General features: G+C 41.3%; 2 protein-coding genes, 1 long non-coding RNA gene and 1 pseudogene across 3 annotated transcripts; all 4 read right to left on the bottom strand.

The window, feature by feature from the left end:
* Positions 1–3,115: 3,115 nt before the first annotated feature.
* LOC125476126 lies at positions 3,116–4,509 on the bottom strand. The gene is made up of 2 exons (XR_007257445.1): positions 4,120–4,509; positions 3,116–4,069 (listed from the first exon to the last, which is right to left on the bottom strand). It is a non-coding gene; the product is annotated as an uncharacterized LOC125476126 (long non-coding RNA).
* A 792-nt stretch (positions 4,510–5,301) lies between these two features.
* LOC103961610 lies at positions 5,302–8,807 on the bottom strand (annotated as a pseudogene).
* Positions 8,808–13,691: 4,884 nt separating this feature from the next.
* LOC125476125 (cytochrome P450 81Q32-like) lies at positions 13,692–15,899 on the bottom strand. The gene is made up of 2 exons (XM_048581839.1): positions 14,850–15,899; positions 13,692–14,395 (listed from the first exon to the last, which is right to left on the bottom strand). Exons 1-2 carry the CDS (start codon positions 15,894–15,896, stop codon positions 13,787–13,789), a joined length of 1,656 nt encoding a protein of 551 aa, XP_048437796.1. The 5' UTR covers positions 15,897–15,899; the 3' UTR covers positions 13,692–13,786.
* Positions 15,900–19,341: 3,442 nt separating this feature from the next.
* LOC125476124 (cytochrome P450 81D1-like) lies at positions 19,342–20,238 on the bottom strand. Its single transcript, XM_048581837.1, is given in 2 exon segments — positions 19,342–19,750; positions 19,753–20,238. Coding segments are annotated over 2 exon segments (852 nt in total). The 5' UTR covers positions 20,224–20,238; the 3' UTR covers positions 19,342–19,369.
* Positions 20,239–27,061: the final 6,823 nt, after the last annotated feature.

The following is a 27,061-nucleotide window of genomic DNA, read 5'->3' as shown; positions in this document are numbered from 1 at the left end:
CAAGGGTTGGAGATGGTCTAAATGATAATATTTTCATTCTTTAAAAAAGGTTTATAATAATGTTAAAATGGTCTCTGTGTTTTAGTCATGAGGTCGATAGTCCCCATAATTTCAATTTTGGCTAATTTGATCCTTGTGTTTATATTTGTAGCTAATTAAGGGCATTTCCATCTAATTTCTGTTAAAAAAATTATAAACTTATGTATAAAAATATTTAAAAATGAAATAAAATTAAAAATTAAAAGAAAATTATTCTGCTCCCAACTCCCCGATCTCCTCCATAACATAGTCCATTTATTTTCTATGTCACAACATTAGTCATTTTTCATATTAGAAACTTTATCTCTTATATGTATTATTTCTCATTGATTTACATTTTTCTATAAAGAGAAAGGGTAATTATATCTCATATAATTCTTTTATGAATTTTTTAAAAGAGATTGAATTAAATGTCCTTAATTGGCTAACAGTGACAAACACAATGACTAAATTAGCCAAATCGAAAACATAGAGATTAAATTGACCATATGACTATAACACATGGATCATTTTGACATTGGGTTATGTCACATCCCCGCCCGGGTGGGACCACTTCCCGGGCCCGCTCCACCACCGTAGCACGATATTGTCCGCTTTGGGTCCCGACCACGCCCTCATGGTTTTGTTTCTGGGAACTCACACGAGAACTTCCCGATGGGTCACCCATCCTGGGACTGCTCTCGTGCGCTACTCGCTTAACTTCGGAGTTCCCTTGGAACCCGAAGCCAGTGAGCTCCCAAAAGGCCTCGTGCTAGGTAGGGATGGGAATATACATTTAAGGATTAGTCCCCTGGGCGATGTGGGATGTTACAATCCACCCCCCTTAGGGGCCCGATGTCCTCGTCGGCACATTTCCGGCCAGGGATAGGCTCTGATACCAATGTCACATCCCGGCCCGGGTGGGACGACTTCCCGGGCCCGCTCCACCACCGTAGCACGATATTGTCCGCTTTGGGCCCTGACCACGCCCTCACGGTTTTGTTTCTGGGAACTCACACGAGAACTTCCCGATGGGTCACCCATCCTGGGAGTGCTCTCGTGCGCTACTCGCTTAACTTCGGAGTTCCCATGGAACCCGAAGCCAGTGAGCTCCCAAAAGGCCTCGTGCTAGGTAGGGATGTGAATATACATTTAAGGATCAGTCCCCTGGGCGATGTGGGATGTTACAAAAAAAATCTCAATTATAAACAAAAACACGTATTCAATGACCTCCGACATATTAATTGTACATTATTTTTGTAATATCTCTAATATATGTGAGACTCTATTCTCCAACACCATCTTTTATGAGTGACACTAAACAGAGTCACACATATGGAAACCCATTTTCAACATCAGAAATTAGTCAATTCATTATAACCAAACAAACAAAAAATTTTGAGAGTTCAATCATCATTCATTCGCTAAAGCCAACACAACTTTTAAAGGCTCAATTATTTATGTAATATTCTTAAGAGCTAGTACAACTTTTTAAAGAATCCAACTAACACTACAAGAAAAATGGCCTTTGGGCACAAAATCAAGGACACAATAAGGTGTTTGTTTAAACAGTAATAAGGTGGAACAGTGCTCATGGGCACCATGAATTATGCGCAATGTTAAGAAAAGTGAACACAAACACATTATTGGGCACAGAGTCATGACTTTGGCACCTTTAATGTCAGCAATGGAAATTTTTTATTAATTTGGAATGACACCATAAATTTTATTGTGTTGTATAATTTAATATATTTAAAGTAAAGGTAGATTTTTTGTGCCCTTTGTTTAAAATAATGTTTTAAAGGTGGACGAATCAACTGATTCTGCGCTGTCGCTCTCTCTCTCACTCTGTCGTCTCTCAAATGACTCTGCACTCTCTCTTTCACACACTCAGACGGACTCTGACCTCTCGGATCCCTCTGCACTCTCACATCTCCTCCTCTGCTATGTCAACAGCCTCGGACTCAACACTCTCTCTAATCCCTCGAATCGTCTCTGCCCTTCTCCTCCTCCTTGTTCTCCTCAACCATCTTCCTCCCTCTCATATACTTCCTCTTCCTCTTCACTTTCACGCAACAGCGCCGCCGTCCACAGGTCACCAACGGCCGCCGAATTAAACTCCTAGAATCATTTTTCCGTCCTCTTTCCAACCCCCAAGTTAGTTTCTACAAATTCGTAACCGAATTTCCTCAATTTCAGATCTAAGAAACGGTGACCATTGGTTTTCCGGCCAATTTTTGGCCAAGCCTGTCGAAATTGGACCTCGACCCAAGAGATCAGTGAACAGCTTCTGGGTGTCCACAGAGTGCAAGCAAGGTGAACTTCGTCGGTTGGTTATGGCAGTTTTTTGGTGCGTACCATTTCGTTCCTGCCATATGGGTAACGTCATTCCTTTCTTGATTAGAATTATTGACTTCTATTGGTATTCATGAGTGAAAGCTATTCTTTGTTTGAGATGGGTAATCTTGGTTGAGAAATTTGTTCTAATCAGCTGTAAAATATGGTCGAAAGTTTGTTGTCCTTGGAAGTCCATGACTTGGAATCGTCGGGTTTGTTCCCGGCAATGATATTTTGTCAAGCTTCCTTATTAGATCGAATAAATTATCTTGATGTTTTCTGTTGTATCTCGAATAAATTTGTCGTTTGCTGTTGCATCTCATGGTCAGTGTGGGGGTTTCCTGTTATTAAGGAACTCTATTCGGTTAATTTTAAGAATACTAAAAGTTCGGATATGTTTTTGGATGAAAGGTGGCCTTTCTTTTTTATATTGGAGGGGTGTTGCATAAAATTTGATACCTGCACGGCTGCACACAAGTCAATAACATGAAACATGGAGGGTGTGTAAATCCATCCGTCTCAGAGGTTTTGGGTTTCATATGTATAGTCAATTATCGTACGTTCAAAGTTTGTTATTGACCAAAAGAAAGAACTAAGTAATTGATTATTAATCAACTGATGATAAAGTAACCTATTTTGTAAAATGTTGGTAATTCTAGTTTTGTAGACTGTAAGTTATGGAGATATGTGACCTTTTCTGAATTAATTTGAGGGATATTACAAGCATACACTGGTGTTGAAAATTAAATTGGATTGCTCCGCTCTCTCAGTGTAAGTACATCTCTGCATATCTTTATTTCCTCAATTGTATTTAACTTTGTTATGTTGAGTTGCCAAATTAAAGATATTGCACTAACTTTTCGATACTACATTAAATCTGGAACATGCGAAACATTAAATTTTGAATGTTAATTATTGAACAGGGGCTGCATGTTAAATTTGTAAACATCCACTGTAATGGTTTGGGGCTTGAGAGTTGTACCAAATCTCTTTTTCTTATTCCCATGTGCATGTCCATGTGTAGACCTTTTTGTAGCTTTCTAAGTTTGGGTTTTTCTTGATGTGTGCTTACGTTGTTTGGGATTGCTTTCCTTTGCAAGCTTGGGTATTATATAAAGCTTTGCGCTTTCAGATTAAGGTAAAGTTTGATTATATCTTATAGTTAATTCCGATGCCCATCGCAAGGTGCATAATTTTTTTCCATTACACTTACGTGTTCTATCAATTAAATCCAGACCAACTACTAATCTCCTAAGTTCTTTAAATTCGGGTTTGTTATATGTTGTAGGAAATGACATATTTTGAGATATTCTGCATCTTTCTTTCTTTAGTTCTTTACATTTGAAAGAGTGAGAATTATATTGTTGGGACTTTGGATTCTATTTTTATGTCCTAATTTGTGTGAGGATTGCTTGCCATCCATATAAGAATGTTACTAAAGTGTCAGGCAAAAGTCTTTATGTTTCAATCACAAACAAGTGCATGTATACATAGCAGACTTACACCAATTAATCTGTGGGAGGAAGGATATACAACAGCTCATGAGATAAAGATAAAGAATCATAATTTGAAAATTTGGAAGCCACTACATACTCATTTCTTGTTGCTCTATGTAAATTTGAAGTGTCCGACACTGTGGCCCTGAAGCAGCATTTTGGGAAGAAAATTTTGGAACTAGAAGATGAGAAAAGAACCGTGCAGGTTCACTTAAAACCTTAATATTTGATGTTCTTATTCTTGAGAGAACCCATATTCACTTAAAACCTTTATAATTTTAGTTTTATTTTAGTTGGGGATAGAACATGTAAAATTATAGTTGTTTTTATATATAATGGTTGTGAATATCTTTGTAAATTGTAATATTATAGATGCTTATGGTTGTGGGCTGTTTTAATTTTATGAAAAAATAATTTTTTGTTTAGCCTCAATCTCAATTTGTAGGTGATTTCGGTTTAAATATTTTTTTTTTTTTTTTAAATAGTTGACATATTGGGCACAATAACAATAAGGGGACGTTTGTTGCGCCTGACTATCTCGGACTGGATTAGCTTCAAGGACTAAGCTGGATTGGATTAGCTTCAGGGACTAAGCTGGATTGGTTTAGACTAGACTAAACTGGACTAACTTAGTGAAGCGTTTGATGCAGTATTGGATTAAGAAGCTGGATAATAACAAATTCTAATATTATATTATTTAATATATAAATTATTAATATTTTATTATGATCTTATCTTTTTCTCCATCCTTTCCTACCATTTCCGTCCCACTCTTTTTCTCTTCTCTCATCGTCCCACCCTCTCCCTCTTTTTTTCCTCTTAGACCTCTCAATTCATGTCTCTTTCTCATTCCTGGTCAAACTCCTTATTGATTCCAGTCTCTATTTCTCTGTCCTCCCTCCCTCTCTAGCTATGCGTTGTTCGAACGGAACTTCACGGCTTCAATTTTCCTGACGAGTTGCAGGTTTCCCGATGTATTTTTCGGCCAACCCTCGTTAAATTGGATGAAGTTAGCACCGCCAAAAAATTCATCACCATTCCTGGACCGAGATCTTAGCTTTGAATGCTCGAATCTGTCATGGATTTGAAGAAGCCCAAACAGGCCGAGACTTCCAGGCCATTTTTCGGCCACATTCGACCACATTTTGGCCTGGATTCAGGTAAAATCGTAATCTTGTCACTCCCAGCTTCAATTTGGTATATTTTATATGAAAGTTGGTTGTGAAATGGATCTGAAAGAGAGTCGGAAAGTTAATGATTGATCTAGGTTACCAGAGATGGCGAGTAGTCTGTCGGGAGTGGTCGTTGAGCATGACGAGGACGAGAAAGAGAGGATAGTCTTAGCTAGTCCCATGGCTATTAGGGGGTCTCGCTAAGACCCCTTAGTGAAGGGTTTTTTGTCCATGCTAGTCCCCTTTAGTCTCATTAATGTTAGTCCCAGCATGCAACAAACACAGTATTGGACTAATAGTTAGTCCAGTCCAGTTCAGTCCAACTTAGTGAGGGCAAACAAACGCCCCCTGAATGTGCTAACATGGGTGGCAGTAGTCATCTGACAACTTTGTCAGAATTGGGCATTAAAGGACCTTTATTTGTGCTTACACTTTTCAGCACAGCATACCTTATTGTGCTCTTTGATTTAAGGTGATGCCCATAGAGGGCACAGATAGCAACTTAGTTGATGCACTGTTGCTATTGGTCTATGGGCACATATGTTGGTGCTCTTCGGCTTTAAAGGGCACAGATAATTTATTGTGTGCAGTGCCCATATTTTTTGTAGTGTAAAGAAAGCAAATTTGGTATTTTTTTGTCATAAAAAGTACCTTAACAAAACCACATGCTGTGGTTAATTGAATTTATTGTAAGAGTAAATATATGACAGTAGCTACTATTTGTAGCAGAGGCATTGCTCAACAGTTTGAACTCAGAATTTGATACGTCAAAAACTGTTTGAAAAGCTGAAACATCAAAAACAGCTGCGGATGGATTTACTTAAGGAGGAAGAGAAAAGTTTCTTTTCCAGTGATCTCGAATTCATAGTAGGATTGTTGCCCGAAAATTCTAGCTGTATGCCAGAAGTTCAGTCTCTTTGCACCCAAGTTCAATATCCCTCCCCGTACATTAGAGTAATTTAATTAGAATACCGTCTTGTTAGTAAAGAAATTATATCACCTAAAATTATCTCAGAAGTTCATGTGATCATATCCCATCTTAACGATAGGAAAGCAATGCTAGTACAATTATCAAAGATAAGACTAAAATTAACAAGGCATACCCGAACTTATAGCTATGCAATCTATAGATACTTGAACAAGGTTAACCTTCATACCTCACAAGCTGCACAGATTTATCTGGCATCACCAATCTTCAGTTGTGAGAATACTTCGTTTGCTGCCGTGTCCGATTCATCCACCCCGGAAAAGGTCATATCATCTTGGTTAACTGTAGAGCTATGGGAAGGAAAACGCTGAACATTTGGCAATACGAATTCTGATGAAGCATTGATTGTGCTGTCCTCGTGGGGCTCTCTATGCTTTGCAGTTTGCTGGAGCTGTAATGCGTACTCCAAGTCCCACAGTACATCACCCATTGTAGGCCTATCATAAGCATCGTCTTGCAAGCATTTCTCTGCTATCTCGCTAAATTTTCTTAGCGAGCTAGGATCAATCTGACCCTTGAGTGAAGAATCAACAATCTGTTCAAGCAATCCGTTCTTCTTGCAATTCATTCCCCATTCTGCTAAATTTATTTGCTCTCTTGGTAGATTCCTATCCAGAGCAGGTCTTGCACATAACACCTCAAGGAGAACAACGCCGAAGGAGTAAACATCTGATTTTTCTGTCAACTGTTGAGTCATTATGTACTCAGGATCTAGGTAACCAAAAGTGCCTTTGACATTTGTGCTGACATGGGTTTCATCAAGCGGACCAGATCTTGAAAGGCCAAAATCAGCAACTTTGGCGACACATTTTGCATCCAACAAGATGTTGGTGGACTTCACATCGCGGTGAATGATGCCTCCGGCTGCACCTTTGTGGAGGTAATTAAGACCCCTTGCTGCACCAATGCATATTTCAAGTCTTTGCTTCCATGTCAAGCGAGGCAAATTTGATTCATATAAATGTTCTCTCAAGGTCCCTTTTTCCATGAACTCGTAGACCAATATCATCTCAGACCTTTCATCACAGTACCCAATTAAGGAGACAAGATGGCGATGACGAATCCTGGACAAAACCATTATCTCTGTTTCAAACTCTGGAAGCCCTTGACCTGAACTATGTTCATGTCGCTTACCTCGCTTGACAGCTACAATTCTGCCATCTGATAGAGTTCCTCTATAGACGTTCCCAAATCCACCCTCGCCTATCAGAAATTTTGTGTCGAAGTTGTTTGTTGCTTGCTGAAGTTGAGCAAAAGATATCTTCAACCCAAGATTTAGATAATTCATAGGGGAGCCAGTAATCGTTCCCTCAGTGAACCTGCTGTGGGTACTCCCGCCTCCAAATGCAGGCATTGGTGACCATTCCGAAGTTTCAACATGCTTTGCCCTTCTGTATTTCAAACCCAACAAGAACCCGACAACCAAAATGCAGATAAGAGACAGACCTCCAAGAACCGAACCAACCACAACAGCGACATTTATGCTCTTGGACTCTTTCATATTTGGAATTGGTGCTGATTCCTCCATTATTTCCAACATTTCCAGTCCATTTAGAAAGGAATTGTTAATGGTAGTTTCTTCTACGTTAGGACCTATGCTGATGCTAATGAGTTCAGACTCCTTCGACTCCACCACAAAATCCGGTTCCACCGACCTTCTTAGTGAAGTTTCCATTTGAATACAAGTTAAAAACAATGGTGGCAGCAGTTCCGCCAACAACGTCATAAAAGTGTGCCCGGACGAGATGTTTAGTGTTCCTGCGCACATTAAACGACCAGGTTATGTTGAACAAAGTGGATGGGTTGCCAGTGCTACTACTATTGTCCATTACTTTGGCAGTCTCGTAAACTAAATTTGGGGCAATAAAATCATCAGCAGCAGCAACGAAACCATCCTCTTCATACACCTGGTACTTAGGCGTCTGTGAGGGTCCAACTTTCCCTACAGGGTTTGAATTCGTCAGATAAAGATCATCAGAATCCCAGTTTCGCCATAGTGTGTCGTCATCTGGTCTGAGTTCTTGACCTCCAACATTCACCCTGTAAATTGTATGTAGCACTAAAGGGGAACTACTCGTGTAATTGTTAGGGCTGAAATTTGCAGGGGCAAGGAAGACTTCAATGGCATTTACAAATGCAAAAGACGATCCATGAGGCGTAAAGTATATCCTAAATGAGCCAGGTTGAATGCCCAGAAAGAACTCCTTTATCGTAGAATTGCTATTACTATTCTTAGCAGTGAAATTCTTCAACAGCATGAATCCGGGATTCGAAATATTAGGAAAGGCCGAAACATCAAAAAGAGCAGCGGAGAGATTACTTGAGGAAGAGGCGAAAGCCAAGAAATGCAAACGTACAAAATAAGTACCGTTTTCAGTGATGTCGAACTCATAGTAGGATTCCTGCCTGAAAATTCTTGCTGTAAGGTAAAGATTCGACTGGTTGCCGCCATTGATACCGTCGCTCGCCTTCGAGTGGAAGAAACGATCTGCAGTGAAGACATGGTTATTGAGGGTGGCATTAGCATTTGACCCACAGTTGATGAAGTACTTATCAGGGGGCTCATAAGCCAACGAGGGAAAGTGAAGGGATGAGAGATGGACGAGAAAAACAATCACAGAAAATAGAGGGAGAGGGGTTTTACGGATTCGAAGATTTTCCATGAAAATTTGATGGAGTTGCTGAATTTTGCAAGTGTTTAGGCTATGGAGTTGTATCTGAGTGACCATGGAAATTATTGAAGTAGGAAGACTTGGAACAGAACAAGTGGTGGACTTGGAAGTTGAAAATTGAAATGCCAACCACTTGAAAAATCAAGGGAAAATAACGGTAGATTCTTGGAAATACCCTTTATATTTGATAGGCTGTAGATACACAGGAGAGGATATTTTTGGTGTTTTATTTGTTTCTTGTGAAGGACAACTACATAAATGACTGATGCATCTTCCACTAGCATCAAGTTTGGTGACTGCTTCTTACTGTCCCTTTGCATTTGGATGAGAACAAAGAACTTGACTAGATTTACTACATTATTTGGACCCTACCTGGATATTTAATAAATTAGAAGCGAATACGAAAATAAAAAGTTAAAAACGAAATAATTATCCAACGGGATTGTACAGAAAAAATGCTCGTAAATGAAGATGTACTAATGTCAAACCAACCGAACACACAACTTAATCCAGTATATAACTTTATTATCTCAAATTAGTATAAGAATTTTTTTTCGGAAAAATACTTACCTGGGCCCATCATCTTCCTCAAGACAAAAGCTACTAGAAGAAGAAGAGGTAAACGCTGAAATTGGGTAATGCCAACTTTAAAAGGTGATAAATAAGGGAGAAGAAAAAGAACATAATAGGGTATGAAAGCTCAAGCCTTTAATCTCGATGAAGACGTACATTGGTTACAATAAACGTGCTACTGCATGCAGCCGAGTTCGCATTATCATTTTTGCAGTTTGAATTAGTTTACAAAATTCACGATCAAGTTAAGTAAAGCTACCATTCATTTGAAAGCCCAAAGATAGCCCTTTGGCCAGAAACTGATGAAAAAGAATCCCCTTTTGCGAAGCTGTACAAATTTCAAGTCTTTATCCTCATGGCGTGCTTACGAGACGGGTATGGGGTGAAGAAATTTTTTAGTGTGATCGGCACACGGGGTGGTACATCACGTGTCATTATACAAATAATGAAATATATGTATAAAAAAGTTAATAACTTAAAAAATAAAATTTCTCATCCCTCACATAAAACCACGTGATGAAATAATTTTCTATGGCGTGAGTGGAAACGGAATTGCACTCCTTATAAAACATTCATGTGTTTACTTGTAATTGGGGAATTGAAATAAAGGTGGGGTCCACCTAAAATAGAGAATTCAATTCCAGATATACCTGGAATCCGATTACCAAGAAATGGATGGTAATTGAATTGGCAAATTTTATTTGAACCCATATAATCTCTCTCTACACCCAACTTAAATTTTAAATATGAATTGTCTTTTTTATCCTATTGCATAATTACCATCAAATACAAGGTGAAATTAATAATAAAACTAAAATTTATTAATAAACCCATTGTTGATTCTAGAGACAATTGAGGGTTTGAGGCTGCTTTGAATTGGCGAATCAAGAATAAAGAACTTGGATTTAAGAATTTGGACAAGAATAAAACCATCCTCTCTGACTCCATGCAACCTTAAAATCATCACTCTCTCTTCTACCAAAACAATGTCAATGAGGTTAAAACCGAGACAGATCTCAACGGCTAGAGAAATCACTCTTGCCGGCCTTAACCTACTTCTACCCACTTTCCAGAAGAATAAAAAATAACAATTAACATCTTCATAAAGATGAGGGGGCTAGCTTAATAAACATTACAAACCAGACAAAAATCGTTCTATATAATTTGTCTTTATATAATTATTATTACTACTGTGTGTGCATTTATAAAATGATTTTGAGTTATGGGGTAGAGTTTAATTATTGTGGCAATGGGAGTGAGTGAAGAGGCAATGGGATGAACAATGGAATCCAATTCAGATAAAGCACACTTTGAATGAATTGCAGAACAGTGATTTAGAGTTTTTGTTTTCTAAATGGGTCTAAAGATAAATTTAGATATTAAATTGGGTTTGTGAGGGTAGTTTAGGTATTAAATTTGGGTTTAAAGAGATATTGATAGTTTAGTTAATAATAATATGGGTGCAGAGAATAAGTTGGGTGTAGAAAGAGGTTACATGAGTTCAAATAAAATTCTCCAATTGAATTTCGGAAGAAGGGGACCATCAGCAATCAAATTTTTCTTCCCAAACTGCCCTAGTACTTCTTTTGATATCCCAAAACACCTCGCAACTTCGCTCCTAATGCTGCACCTCACCGTTTCACTCTACCATTTGGAACGGGATGAAGAAGTTGAAGAACATGCCCTGGAGGCATTGTGCATTTGTGAAAAAGCATTTGGAAATGACTCCGTTCCCGTTGGTATCTTATCGTTTTCTTTAAGCTCAAATAAATTACAGGGCAACTCACTCACTGCCTCAATTGGGCAACTCAAAATTGGGGTAAAAAAAATCAAGGCTGGGATATAAAGGGAGGAGCATGAAAGGTTGTTTGCAAACGTGGGGCGGATCGGTAGTAGAGAAAGAGGGGGGAATTTTAGAATGGGGTGGGCAAGTAGTAGGTAGGCAGCAGAGAAAAACAGGATAAATTTTAGAAAAGGGTGGGTCGGGAGAAAGATGGGGCAGAGAGGGAAAGAGAGATAGAGAGAGGGTCACACAAAAAAAGGAAAAATGAAAGAATAAAAAAGTTTTGTAAATGGCATTTTACCACAGTGGTGGAAATGTATTGAGTCCTTATATGATGACGTGGATTCAAACCCATCGGTGATTAATCTAACATTTAATATAACAAAATCTATTGTTTGACTAGAAAAAGAATAAAAAAAAGTTTTACTAAAAAATAAAAAAGAAATTTGTTCTTTCTGCTAAAAAAAATAAAAATTTGAAAGAATAAAAATAATTAGCATATAAAATAGATTAGTTCAACTATGGGTATTTTAGTAATCATATCAGTTTTCATTCCGATTCATGTGAATTAGTAAACAGTTAATATAGATCAATGTCATTCCTACTCCGATTTCAGATAGTTTTAGCAAAATAACTTCAACATAAATCTAATTCTGCTTTTACCTCGTTTTGATTCTTCCTCAATTAAATTCCTCCTCAATTCAATTCCTCTCAATCTGATTACAGATTAATAAGCGAGCCACCAGTTTATACTTGTAGGTGCCCAAATGTCAATTCAACTTTCTGAATTGCCAAATAACAGAGAGAGTAGGAACGACATACCCTTATGTATCCAATTTACATGTCATTTCTTGCAAACAATCAAATTTGGGCCACTTCAACATGTGGGCTCATTTCAACGTAATTTCCTGGTGAAAATGTCCCGTTTCAGGTGTACCCAATTTTATTGACCTCATGTAAAAAGAGGGATGTCAATCAAAATTCTCTCTAAATTTATAAAGTAATGCTATATTTACCACATATTGGTGAGTCTCGTCTCTATTAGAACATCTCCACCAGTTGGTGGAAGACAAGGGTAAGAGCATGTAAGTTTCCCTTATTAATCACTCTGAATAATACTTGCCTTTCTGCACCCCCACCACTTTGAAAAGGGCAAGGGCAAGTAAATATTTTTTTTTGGAATTTTTTTACACTTTGAAAATAAAACAATTGTTTAATTCTACTAAATTATTTCAAATATAAGGTAAAAGCATAGCATCACAACAAACATAATTAATTTCAAATTTGGTAAAAACTCCCATAATCATATAATCAACTACGACGTTGAACAACAATATAAAAAACCATTCTAATTTTTAATAATTTTTTCTGATTTTTTCTTATAATTTTTTCCTATTTTTTACTGATTTTTTATTATTTTTTAATGTTAGATTAATCCTGGTCGTTGATTTGAAATCGAACGCACTAGATTACGCCATGTGGCTTAATGGTAATATTGTAATTTTTTTTACTATTAGAAATCAGATGGTCAATATCCTCTGACTGTTGGAAATCCAACGACCTACAATTTGCCATGTCAACTATTCGTCGGAGGGTTTTGTGATATCTGTTGTACCAGAGCTCACCTCTGCAATCTTTGTTAGGCCACTCTCCTTCTAGGCACGTGTGACATAAAAAGAATTTAAATATGCTTCTGGTGTCAACATGAAGTAATGTTGATGTCAGCTTGCCCGAAGGTAGCAGGCCTGGCTTAAGAGAGCTGGGCATCTGGGCTAGTAGTGATTGGCCTACCACCTGCCCTTGATTTTATGGACTTCTGGAGAAGGGTTTTCTTGGGTTGGAGGACAACATTGTTGCGTTTGCCTTTACCTTCCACCAACTAGTGGAGACACTCTTAGAAAGATGGTACAAATGGTAAGAGTAAATTTATAACCAAACAGACAATATTTGGGTTGACTTTTTAGCCAAAATGGTCCTTGAAGTTGGCGACCCCAACCCACTTCGTCTCTTTTTTTGCGACTTATCCTTAATCCTTTCTTTTATAATGACATACCCCCACTCTAGTCTCTTTTCCAATGACCCATCTCCATTCTATATTTTTCCCAACGACCCACTTCACTTGGTAAAACTAGGGTTTGGAAATCTGCGAGATTACAACTCGTGGAAGATCACAAGATTAAAGGTTTAAAGTAGTTTATTTAGAATTCTAGACTCTGATAAGAGAAAGAAAAGGAGATGTATGGGGGGAGGTAGTGGAAGGGTTGAGCTACCGGCCAACAATGACGATGATGGAGAAGACAATCCAATGAAGGTTGGTGAAGGAGAAGAAGGACATTTGGATACTAGAATAGTGAATGTTCGGAAACTAATTTTAGTTAAATGTTTGTAAGTTCAAAATGGACATGTTTAAAATGTACGGGAAACTATTTTCAACATCAAAAATTAGTCAATTCATTATAAGGAAGCAAACACAAATTTTCGAGAGGCCAATCATCATTCATTCACGAAAACCAACACAACTTTTTGAAGGCTCAATCATTTGTTTAATACCCTTAATCTGGAGCTAGTGCAACTTTTCAAAAAAATCCAACTAAAAAAAGCAAATTCGGTATTTTAATTTGTCACAAAAAGTACTTTAACAAAACCACTTGCTATGGTTAATTCAATTTATTGTAAGAGTAAATATATGAGCTTATATAATGCTCGATTATTGTACATACTGGTGTTAACACAATATTATCCCTAGCTTAAGATAAAACCTTGCTCACAATAGGTCGTGCTTTACACATAGCCTCCAATGGAATGGCTTTTGGTGCGGTGGTTCCTTTGCCCTCAGTCATGTCAACCATTTCCTCGCCCACTCTATTCCAGTCGAAGCATTGAATCAATGACCCCAAAGTCAATCCCACCACACGCTGCGATAGGCCTGCTCCAGGGCAAGCCCTTCTTCCCATTCCAAATGGTATGAGTTTATGTGAAAAATCTTCACCACTATCGAACCTCTCAGGCTTAAAGCTTTCAGGTTCGTCCCACAATTCAGGATCTCTGTGTACCGCCCATGCATTGACCAATACCATTGTGTCACGTGGCACGTCAAAGCTTCTAATAATGCAATCATCAGATGACAAATGTGGTAGTAACATTGGAGCCGCCGGGCATAATCGGAGTGTCTCGGAGATGATGCTTTGTAGGTAGGGTAGTTTGGAGATGTCTGGTTCATCCACCAAGTTTTCTCTACCAACTATAGCATCTAGTTCATAATTGGCCTTTTGGAGCACGCGTGGATGGTTAAGTAGATTGGACATGGCCCATTCTAGTGTCACAGCTGATGTGTCAGTACCCGCCAATAACATGACCTGATGAAAAAATTGATTAATATTTGGTTAATTAATAGTTAAAAATAAAGGTGGTGCTATTTACATCAAATTTATTCACCAAATCACGTCGAGCATTCTACACCACAAATTTTTTTATTACAATTATTAATCAAATTTCAACTTGAATTAAATTACAAAGCCGAGTAGTTTTGTTCTAACTTTAATTTCAACTTGAATGAAGTGCAAAGTTGATTGGTTCCACGTATTTAGTACACAAATTTCGTTTAAAAATTTAGTGTGCCTAGAATTATTCTTAAAATACAAATAAAAGGTAACGAAATATATCATAATATGTACCTAGCATTATATATTTCTTTGGGATTAATCAAACAAACAAATTAAACCTTATCTTTCCATTGACTCCTTTATAAATCAAAGCTTTATGGAAATTAAAAAAATGCATGAGATGAAGATAATAGTGTTGTGTACTAACCATAATGAGACCCTTGATGATTTGGTCAGTGTAGTATTCAGGCTGTGACTCCTGCAGGGAAAGCAAATGGTCGATCATACTACTGCCATTTCTTCCTTTACTCCTGTGCTCATCAATCAGACCCTGCAAGAACACATCCACCCTCTTAGCCAACGCCTTCACCTTCTTCTCGTACCCATTAACCCCAAACCAATTCAAAATCGGCAAAAAATCAGCTGGGTTCGCAGCCCCACCATAAGCAGACGCATCCCTCATAATCTCTCTAAACTGCCTCGCCTCCTCTTTGTCCACCGACACGTCATCACCGTAGTACCTCTTCCCAGCCACCATTCTCATTATGATGTTAAACGTCAGCTCATTGAGCATTGACTTGAGCTCGACCTTTGCAAAACCATCGCGTGCGTTTTGTGAGAGTTTAACGAGTAAATGTCTCACCTCGTCCTTTCGGATGTCTGAGAACGTGTTGAGTCGAGCGGAGGAAAAGATCTCGACGGCGCCAATGCGGCGTAGGTTGCGCCAGTGGTCGCCGTACGGGGACGACACCATGCTGGTGTAGTTGTAGGCCAAGTGCTTTCCCATGATCAGTCGAGGACGGTTTGCTAAGACAACGTCGTTTGTTGTAAAACATTCTTGGACAACGGATGAGGATGAGAGTATGACCACGCGGCGTGAGCCGAACCAGAGAGAGAAGACGGGGCCGTATTTTTGGGAGAGGCGACGGAAGATTCGGTGGACTGGGGGTTTTAGGAGATGGAGGTGGCCGATGATTGGAAGAGAAGGTGGGCTTGGTGGGAGGTTTTGGTGATTGTGACGTTTGGTTTGGAGGAAAAACTTGAAAGTGAAGAGAATGAAGATGAGAGGGAGGGATGTATAGAACAAGATGTCTTCCATGGTTTTGTGCGCCTTGCTTTGCTTAATAAATGGTTGAGATTTTGTTGAGTTTTTATTTGGGTGTGGTTTTATGTAATACAAAGCTGCGGTTATATGTACAGGGAGGGACATAGTGCCCAAGTAGTATGAAGGACAATGACAAAATGATTTCTTCATCACTTGGGAGGTCTAGAACACTAAAACTTTTATCTTTTCATATTTGGAAAAGATGGCGTATAACATGATGATTCTGACTTTTAAAAGATTCTCAATTTGTGGTATTGAAATGTCCACTCCAACTAATTTCAATTCAGTTATATTTTTTAAATTGTTTTGGCCTCGGTCATTGATTCTTATTTTTGGTTGAAAGAGATTTGGGTAGACAAAAAACAAAAAAAAACTGCAGTGTCTTTGATTGTTTTTTTTTTTTTAACTCCAACGGTACGACATAAATTTTATTAATAATAAAAAAAAATGACATCTAATTAGGAGGATATAAACATTTCTCTTCGTAAAACAGAAACAATAAAAAAAATACATGAAAAAAAAAAAGAACATAAACCTTATACTTCTAGAAACAAAAATAAGATAGTCAATTCTATCTCAAAGGGATTTACTTATACACTCAAGAGTTTTTAATTTGAATTTTCTTTCTGTATAATCGCTTTGTCTATACAAAAGATCTTTGTAAATTGAAACGGAAATGAATTGTTTTTTCATTCAATGAAAGTTCTAATCATGTTTTATTTATAAAAATCAATTCAAGGAAGTCTGCAAAGAAAGTAATCAATAGATAAACTTTGTTTCTCTTTCCGGGAAATCGTCATTGAAAAGAAAGTGTATGAACAGGATAACCCGAAAAAAAATAGAAAGGCAATTCAATCGTGGAAGTCTGCAAAGAATTGTATTTTTGTTCTTACCATGTTTAATTCCACCACGTGTACACTTACTGGCGTTGCCCTGCGTAAGAGAGTTCGTGTAAATGCATGCGATCCGTGGCTACATGGTACACACAATTAGGATGCGTTTGTTGCACCAGATTATTTCAGAATGGACCAACTTTCACAACTAAGCTAAACTGTCTTGGCTTGAACTAAACTGGATAAGAGCAGTAAAGTGTTTGATGTACTACCAGACTAAATCACAGACTAAAATATTTTTAGAGTTCAAATACTTTTTTTGTCATTGTTTAATTCATTTTACTGTTATTAATACACATTTTTTTATCTTTAAAAAAAATAAACAAAATACAACTATTTTTATTTGACTCTCTCTCCCTTGTCTCTCTATTTTCTCCGTTCATTTGCTTTGGTTTTTCACGTCCAAATTTGCTTCCAGTAAAACTCAAACCAAAATAAATAAAACTCATATTTTCTCTTCATTTCATTTGCTTTCTCTTGAATTCATACCCATATTTATCTTCTTTTTATTTACTTTTCTATTCAAATCAAACCCAGAAAAATCCCCAATTTTTTTTTTTAATTTACAAAGGCTTCATCAAATCGTCGAATCTGCAAATTCATTTCAATCAACCTCTACAAATCAATGTCAATTGATCTTGCAGAAGAAAGAGACAAACTTGCAGGCGCATTTCCTGGTGGAGCTCTTGGCGACCTCGAGTAGGACGCAACGGTTGGTGCAGGATTTGGAAGAAGAAACAAGCTGAGGAAGACAAAGATAAAGTGAGCTGAGGAAGACAAAGACCAAGCAAACAAAGCAAAGCGATGGTGTTAGTAATCCCATCATTTTTGGGCGATCTCGCTAAGACCAGTTAGTGAAGAGTTTAGTCGGCACGAGTCCAACGTAGTCCCATTAAACACAATCCTGGCTTGCACCAAACATGGGATTAATATTCTTAGTAAGCCAGTCCAGTCCAATGAGAATTAGTGAGTGCAAACAAACACGTCCTTAGGGTTTGCATTTTTCATTGGCATGCATCTGTTCGATCGACAGTGTCTTATGCCATCTCCAATCGAAAATGTTAGATATAGCTAGCTCTGTCTAAAATTATAGTCTTGTTAAAAATTTATTTTTTAATAAACAATGTCAGATCATACCTATAAACTATTTCCAACTGAATGAGGCTAAACATAGCCCCCTCAATAATTTATTAATTTTAAGTTTATACTTTAAATTTACTGTTTAATTTAATAAAACTACATTTAGATGTTTTCAAATATAGTCGTTAAATTTGAACCAATTATTGCAACTAAGCAGCTGAGCACCAAAAAAGGGGTAGGAGGGGGCTCCATTTGGCTAGCCTGATGGCCTTTTGACCAAATAATGGTTTGGTAGGCTCCACATAATTATCACCCAGCCATCTATTGAAGATGAATTTTTGAGCAAATCAGACCATTTTTAAACTTTTAGACTTTTAACCTTCTCCATTGGAAATGGTCTTCAGCCAAATTAAACAGAGGAGAGAACACCATGTTTTTCTTCCATACGAAGTGATGATTCTTGTGGATCCCGCATGTGTATCTTGACTGAATGATTATTAAGTGTATCTGCTAAAATTAAAAGTATTTTGTATTCACATTAAAAGGTGTGGAAAGTAAACTAATAACTCACTGCAAAAAAATACCCCACTAAAAGTATTTTGTATTCAATTAGGAAACTTAATCAGTTTTTTCCTACATGAATTCTAATAGGAGAATCACATAGATTGTTTGTATATATAGTGGTCTCTACTCTCACAAAGAAATGCGGTAAATTATTGAACCATGAGGAGAAGTACTACTACTGTGGTCAACTATGGTTTGCCTTCTTCGCTCTCTACCGGTATGTCATTATTCTTATTTGAATTACGTGACTAAGAGCTGTTATAGAGTCTTCATAGGTTCGCTTAGTGCTCTCATAACGTCCATATAGAGCTTATTAGCTCGTTTGAATGTGCTTTTAAAATAACTAAAAGCGCTATTAGAGAAAATATTTTTGGATTCCAAAAGCACTTAAAGTGCTTTTTGCAAGAAGCACCAATTATGTGCTTCTTCCAAGAAGCACTTTAAGTGCTTTTCCAAAATTTACTTACATTTTTACGAAGAATTAATTCTAAAAACATGTTCACCAAAAACGCTTTCAATCATTTTAAAAGCACATCCAATCGAGTTATATGCCGCGCTCTTATAGAGCTTTTATAGTTTGCCTTAGTGTTGTGATCATTTATTTGCTTGACTTTCATCTTTTGGGGGTTTAGCATATTCTTACATAACAGATTTTAACATTTGGTTGAAATACTCTAATTAATCCAATAGATGTTATGAGAGTATCTCTCCTTAAAAGGGGTAAAGATAAGCTGATATACCTACTCTTTTGGATAAAGTGACGCTACCCTTTGATTTTTCATTTTCCTTTTGCCTATATTTTCCTTCTCATTCTTTAATATCGTGCGGTAATCAAAACTTTTTTGTTTACCATTTAAGTAATCCTTTCAGGGATGGTTCTTCTTAAAGCACATCTAATTTGAAACTCATTTGTTTTTATTGATGTTTGGGAAAGATGTTCTGGCAATGAAAATTGTAGGATGAACCGAAATGTTGAAAATGGAAAAGGGGAATATGAATGGTATATCAATTAAGTAGACAATGATCATTAACTATGTCTTGCAGCTTCCCTCTTTTGCTAATACAATACTAAATTATTTATATAATTTAAGATATAATTACTTTGTTTACAACTGAGCGTGTTTTACACGTGGCCTCCAATGGCACAGCTTTAGGCATAGTGAGTCCTTTACCTTCAGTCATATCAACCTCCTCCTCACCAACTCTCTCCCACTCGAAACATTGGATCAATGACCCTAAAGTCAATCCCACCACGCGTTGGGCTAGTCCTGCTCCTGGGCAAGCCCTTCTTCCCGATCCAAATGTTATAAGCTTATGCGACATATCCTCACCGCTTTCGAACCTCTCAGGCTTGAAGCTTTCAGGATCGTCCCACAACTTTAGGTCCCTATGTATAGCCCATGCATTGGTCAATACTATTGTGCCACGCGGCACGTCAAATCCTTCAATAGTACAGTCTTCGGATGAAAGACTAGTAAGTGTTTGACCTCTTCCTTTCGGATGTTCGAGGATGTATTGAGTCGAGCAGTGGAGAAGATTTCGATGGCACTAATCCGGCGGAGGTTGCGCCAGTGATCGCCATATGGAGAAGCGACTTCGGTGGTGTAGTTGTAGCCTATGTGCTTGCCCATGAGCAAACGAGGGCGGTTGGCTAGGACAATGTCATTTTTGGTGAAGCATTCCTGAACTGCGGACGAGGAGGAGACTATGACCACGCGGCGTGAGCTGAACCAGAGAGAGAATATGGGGCCGTGTTTTTGGGAGAGGCGGTGTAATGTTCGGTGGACTGGGAAGTTAAGGAGGTGGAGGTGGCCGATGATTGGGAGGGAAGGTGGGCTTGGTGGGAGGTTAAGTTCAGGTCGTTTTCTCACGAGGAGGAATTTGAAGGTGAAGAACAGGAAGATAAGGGAGAGGGATATGTAGAACAAGAAGTCTTCCATGGTTGAAATGAGTTAGAATGAGTTGTGAAGAAGTGGTATTTATAAGGGGAATTTTATTTGAATCATATTCTTGACTATAAAAATTACAAAACCTATGTGGCGCGCAGGCCGAGTAATTATAAGCTAACTACGTCCTTCGGTTGAATGCGGGGCGTGCCAACTCGTCGGCCGAGCTCGGCTGAGGAGTAAAATTTGATGTTGTCGCGTTGGGTACGCTGTTGACTTCTGTATCTTGTGATTGCGACCGAGGAAGGAACGCTCTCGGCCTCTGGGTTCTATAGCCTGAAGACAAGGCTACTAATTCTACGGAGTTCACAAGTCGTCGGAGCCTGATTCGGTCACTGTGATTATATTCGTAAGAGTATAAGCACGCCGAATCGAGACCAAACTGTATGGACACAGGTACTCGAATGTGATATATGTCTTGATGGTAAACGTAGTTCGGCCGTCGGAATGCCGAACCCTGAAGCTTACTTGCGAGTATCCAATCATAAAACCACTCGGCGTCCAATGCGCCGAGCAATGCAATTTGTGACACCCAACTATGCCAAAAAGGCTTAGTAGGATGACCTCCACAAACAAAGGTTCGAAAACCCTTCTCGGCCGAGACTTAGATAGATAATCGGTCGACCTCGACGCAGTGCTGTTTATCCAAACTGAAGGTGCTCCTCGGTCGGCTGATTATGCGGCAGCAGTGCTGTTTATCCAAACTGAAGATGCTCGCCGGGTGCTTCCACAATGCTGTTTATCCAAACTGAAGGTGTGTCGGCAGGAAAAGAAAAGGAAAAATCTCAAGGTGTTTGAGAGGTTTTGCGCAGGGCAATTGTATGCTGATTGTGAAGGGTCTTTTCTATTACGTAATTTCTTGTATTTATAGCACCTCGTTCCCTGAAACCCATTCGGATTTGGATTGGGAGTCCTTGTCCCATTTTACCTCTAGCTCGAACAATCCTACCCCCTTTGGGATTCTGAATTTTCCTCATTTTGAGACTTTATTTCTTGCTGGTCGAGAATCCTGGTCGCACCAGGACTTCCTCGATCCTTCTACTCATCTGGACCTCTTAGGATAGGATTCGGCCGGCCCTGCCAACTGGCCCGGGTTTTATTATTCGGCCCATAGTATTTGTCATTACCTTGGGCCGAGCACATCTTGCTGCTCGGCCCAATCATAATATTTTGGGCCCAAACATTGCCCCCTTGCTTCTGAGGTCGCCGACTGTCACTCTTGGTCGGTTCTCGGCCTTGAAGAAGCGAAAACATTTATTGCTTTTTTGGACCTTACTTCATTAATGACCATTATTCCTGCATATTTATGAGACATGATTGCACCTTCCTCGTTGCCCCCAACGCGTGGCCACGCGTCAATTCTCTGCCGTTCTTAAAAGCTTCAATCATGGGCCTCGAAACCGTGCACTAATTGAATCGCCCTATCCTTATTAATACATTGAACCTGTCGCCGCACGCAATCGTGCGTCCTGGATTTTCGACTCCTCGATTCCATTTTCGCAGGTTCCCAAAATATCCGAAATGATTGCAGACTTTCCCGGTTCCATTTCCCCCCAATTTGAACCAACGCTTTTCGAATTCCAGTGCCTTTTGAAATTCAGGCGTTTGATCTTCAATCTGAAAAGCCTATAAATACCCACACTTCACTCTAGTCATATCTTACGCTTTCAGAAATCCCAAACTCTCAGATTTTATCATCCTTGCTCGTTCAGACCAAACTCTCTAGTTCTTCTTTCTGTAATCTTTCCAGTTCTTCCTTCTGCAATATCCTCTTCCTCCAAATTATACTAATGGCCTCCTTTATCGCGAAACTTTCTGATGAGATCAATAAGTGCAAGGATTTCATCGATCGGAGCGCTATCAAGACGCTGCGATTTGAAGAGGACATGGCCACCACCCACCAGATTCTGGGTCCCCTCTTCAGAGACGCAGTGCCGTCGTCTGTCACTGACCTGCTCAAGGAGCAGTGCTTAACACCCCTGCTGCAGGGGTTCGACTGGTCGAAGTGGACTCTGGCGCGGCCTCAAGGAGCTTGGCCCTCGACCACCACAGCCTGGGCCGCCTGGGTGGACCGAATGAGATCATTCTTCGGCGAGGAGTGGAAAGCCCTTGGTATCTATGATGCCATCCTGCTCTCGACCATGGAGATTACCATGGACAAGGAGCTGCTTATGGCGGCCTTGACTCTATGGTGTTCGGCCACCAACACTATGATCCTTCCATTCGGCCCCCTCGGCCCAACGGTCCTCGACGTTTCGGCAATCCTTGGGACTTCTCCATCCGGCCTCCCAATCGATGCCGCTCTCTCAGGATGCCCCTCTCTTCTTGACCTGAAGGCGCTTTTCGACGAGCGGGCCGTCGAAACGCTCAGCCGAAGTGATCGGGAGCCTTCGAGGGAAGAAGTTCACAAGCTCCATAAAAACTTCTTCAATTATAATACTCTCATCCTCCATTTCGCCGGCCGGGGCGAGTAGAGTCTCAGGAAGGGGGAACATGAAGCCTTCCTCTTCTACTGGTACAACAAATTTATTTGTTGTACCAGATCGAACAAATGTTTGGTCGAGAATATGCCGGTGGCCCAGGCCCTGGCTAGTGGTCACTCTCTGGCGCTTAGCCCGGCTATTCTTACCAACCTTTTTCGTTGCTTGGCCGAGACGACCATCAACAAGATTGACCCGCACCAGAACGGGCCCCTCTGGGTCTTCCAACTCTGGTTGCAGGTCTACTTCTCCACTCTTCGGCCTGAAGTCCCTGCCTTCTAGCGCTCGGCCGCTCTTGGCCCCCAACTGGCCTCTCGACCGACTCCTCCTCACCGGGCCGACGAGGTCCTCAAGCACTTTTTTGGCCTTGACGTCCTTTCGGACGACGAGTTTCTGGTGTGTCGGCGCCAGGAGTACCCTGCCTCAATCAGGCTCTCGACGGCAGCTTGGGCCGAGATCGAGGACGCGAGCCTCCGTCAATGCTGGGGGTCGATTGTACTGGCCCGCGACCTTCCCTTGGTTGCGATGCCCGCCGGGCCAGTTGGGAGGTCTACTATCCCCACTTCGTCGCTCGGCAGCTCGGCTACCTCCAAGGTTGCCCCGTGCCTCTGCTTGCTTCTCGTTCCCTCCTGAGCCGGGGGCGTCTTTCTGGTTCTTCCGAGAGGGAGTGCCGGACGATGGAGCAAGAATTTCAGGATCGGTGCAAGAAGTTCCGTCTTCGACCCACCGTTCCGGAATCCTTGGGCACCGACACGTTCGGCGACTGGTGGGCATGTACACCTTCAACTTCTTCGGCGCCTCAGTCGAAGACGTCGTGAATCGGGTTTTCGGCGACCGGCCCAGACCAGCGCCCTCGACCCAACCAAAAGAGCCGGCCCAAGGTATATTGCTGTCCTACTACTTTATTCTTTTTTTACTCCTTTTTTGTTATTAATTTCTTCGCTCTTCAGGGGGCTGTGTGTCGAGGAAGGTGGAGGTGGTCGCCGCGGTGGCGAAGGCGAAGAAGTTGGTGCAGAAGACAATCGCCACCGAGCGGGCAGTTCCGGCCAAACGCCCCCACCGAGAGGCCGAGCCAGAAGTTGATGCCCCTCGCCCTTCTAAACGCGTCAAGAAATTGGCGAAGAAGGGCGACCGGGAAATTCATGTCGTCCCTAGTGACACTACAGGGACGGCTGCTCCTGCCGGCTCTCCTCCTTTGCCGGCTGCCCCGACTCCTCCAGCCGTCTCTCTTCCTGAGGCCACGGCCGACCCCATCGGCGTACCAGCTCCAGCTTCAGAGCCGGTCGTGGCGCCTGCCGCGGGGAAGTCTGCTGCCCCTGTCGAGGGACCTTCTTCTCCAACGGTCATCTTGGAGGTATAATTTTACTTTTACCTTTGTTCCTTTAGGTTTTTTGGTCGTAACGTAGAAAGTTTTTTCTTCTTGTTGAGGATGTTAAGAGCGAGAGTGAGGAGATCCCCCTGGAACGCCGTCGCCGACCGGTCAACTCTCCTTCCGTCCATCCTCCTCCGGTTGTCGAGGCGACCGTTCGACCGACTCCTCCTGCGGCGGATCGCGGCAAGCGACCCATGGCCTAGCCTGAGGCCACGGTCGAGACGCCGATCCACCCGCAGGATGAAGATCCCCCTATTCCTCCGCAGGAAGTCTCCTCGGCCTTTGTAAGTCTTTTCCTTTTGCATTACTTTTCCTCATGACACATGTTCTTAAAAGACTATTAAATGTCAGGTGCCCGAACGGTCATTTCACCGACAATTCTATGCGCCGACGGGCGTTGTCTATATCTCTTGGCCACCGTCGTGGCCATCAAATGTAGATGACCTCCATCGGCCTCGTGAATTGAGAAGCGGTCTAAGGTACTGGGCTCGGCCATTAAGTTCCCTGGGTTCGAGCAATGACCCAGAAGGCATGGCCGAAGTCTCCTTTCGGCAGGTCTAAAACAATCATTTTCCTTTTATGCACTATATCACGACGTTTTTATTGTCCTTCACAAAATTTTCCTCTTATGTGCAGCCATCGTGGGAATTGGAGCTTGACGCTCTACTCCAAAGCACGACCGGTGAGGCCGGCTCCTCTGCTGCTCCTGCCGAACCGGCGGGAGCTACGCCCGAGGCTGAAGTTTTCGTGAAGCTGCACGAAGTCCTGTCTTTTACTGCCTCCCAAGCCCTTCGGTGCAAGGGCCTTGACTCTGTTGGAGAGTGTCTCAATGACCTTGCCAGCGGTGGTCACCTGAGCCCGGAGGGTATCTCTTTCCTCACCGATCTCCTGGAGCGGACTCGGCAACACTTTCTTATCGTTGAGCGAGCACTACAAGCCGAGGATGACCTGAGGGTGGCCAAGGTCGCGCAGGAGGCTGGCCGAGTGGACTTGGAGCCAATCAAAGCGAAGAAAGCGAAGCTGACTGAGTTTGATCGCCAGATCTCTGACCTTGAGCGTCAAATTTCTGACCTTCGACGGCAAAGGTCGGCTGCTGCTTCCGAGCTTGAGAAGGACTTTGAGGCTAACAAGGCTCGGCTGACAGCCTTTGCTGCCGGTGCACGGCGTATCCAGCAGCTGCAGTGCAACAAGAAGACAAGGCAGGCTGAGATAATTTTGAGCGAAGCGAAGTGGCTGGAGCTAAAAGCTGCCCTCGAGACTTTCTTCCCCTCGACCCCTTAGGAACCTATCATTGTATTTGTATTTGTTCTTGTAATGATCCTTTTGATATTAATACAATGGTCGTTTTGCTATCAATATAATGGTCGTCCTGCTACCAATACAATGGTCTTACTCTTGCATCTCCCATGTAATTGGATAGTACTTCTTTAAAAACTTTCCATTAATCGGTAATTTGTGAACTCAACCCGTCCGATCTCTTAGATGATATGCCCCCTTGCCGAGGACTTTGTGAACGACGAATGGCCCTTCCCAATTCGGCGACCACTTCCCAAATCTTGGGTCTTTAATCCCAATAGGCAACACAGTTTGCCAAACCAATTCTCCTTCGCCGAACGTTTTTTGTCTTACACGCTGGTTATATGCTCGCTCGGCAATTTTCTTTTGCGCTACCAATAAGTTACCCGCGTCGATTCGACTTTCCTCTAAATCTTCTAATTCTTGCCGCATCGCTTGGCAATATTCACTACTGAACAAATCACTCTGCTCGATTACTCGTAACGAGCTTATACTCAACTCGACCTGCAAGATAGCGTCGTGTCCATAAGTTAACGCGTAAGGAGTGGTTCCAGTGGCCGACCGGGGTGAAGTTCGGTATGCCCATAACGCTTCATTTAACTTCAAATGCCACAACCCAGGTTTCTCTTTTACCATTTTTTCAAGGATGCTGATCAACACTTTATTGCTTGCCTCGGCCTGCCCGTTTGCCTGTGGGTAGTACGACGTAGATTGCTCGAGTCGGATGTTCAAACTTGCCGCGTATTCCTTAAACCTATCGGCCGTGAATATAGTGCCATTATCAGTTATGATCGTTTCTGGCACGCCGAATCTGGTCACAATATTTTCCTCTACGAAATTGCATACCTCTTTGGTCGTTAATTCGGCGTATGATCTTGCCTCGACCCACTTAGTGAAATAGCCAGTTGCTACCATTATCCACGCATGTTTCGCTGCCCCTGATGATGGCGTGATTTTGCCAATAACGTCCATTGCCCAACCTCTGAACGGCCATGGTTTAGTAACCGAGTGTAGTAATTCGGCCAGGGCTCTCTGCACGTGTCCATGAATCTGGCATGGTACGCATCTCCGTGCATATTCGATACAATCTTTTAATATATTGGGCCAAAAATAACCGTGTCGTCGAAACAACCAACGCATCTTTCGTCCAGACTGGTGTGCCCTACAAATACCTTCATGTACCTCGGCCATTGCTTGGGCGGCCTCATGTGGGCCGAGGCACAATAGTAGTAACCCATCCTCGCCTTTGTGGTACAACTCGTTTTGGTACGACACGTAATTCGTGGCGAGGACCTTTGTTCTCCGATCGTGCTTCCCGTTGGGATTATCTAGGTACCGTAACATCGTTTTTCTCCAATCATCTGGCTCTACCTCGACGGCACATACTTCTACAGGGTCTCCTCGTTTTAGTAAGGATGGGAGCGACATTACCCTAGTACGTATTACGTGTGTGCGCTGGAGGGTTTGCCGATTGATCAAGGCCGGGTATGATTGCAGGCCTGTGGCTGCAATTCGGCCGAGCTTGCCCCCCATGAGTTGTGCTCCGAAGGCGATCTGGACGAGTTCGTCGGCATCTGTGTTGTGGATTCGTGAAACATGTTCAAACGTGATCCGTTCGAATGACTCGGCCAGGTAGGTGGCGACCATGTGATATGGCGCTAAAGTACAACTCATGCACTGAAAA

The sequence above is a fragment of a genome, unplaced genomic scaffold (genome assembly GCF_019419815.1).
Source record: "Pyrus x bretschneideri cultivar Hongxiangsu unplaced genomic scaffold, Pyrus_bretschneideri_v1 Contig171, whole genome shotgun sequence".
Taxonomy (NCBI): domain Eukaryota; kingdom Viridiplantae; phylum Streptophyta; class Magnoliopsida; order Rosales; family Rosaceae; genus Pyrus; species Pyrus x bretschneideri.
Note: the sequence above shows the minus strand (reverse complement) of the source record. Positions and strands in the feature narration are given on the sequence as shown.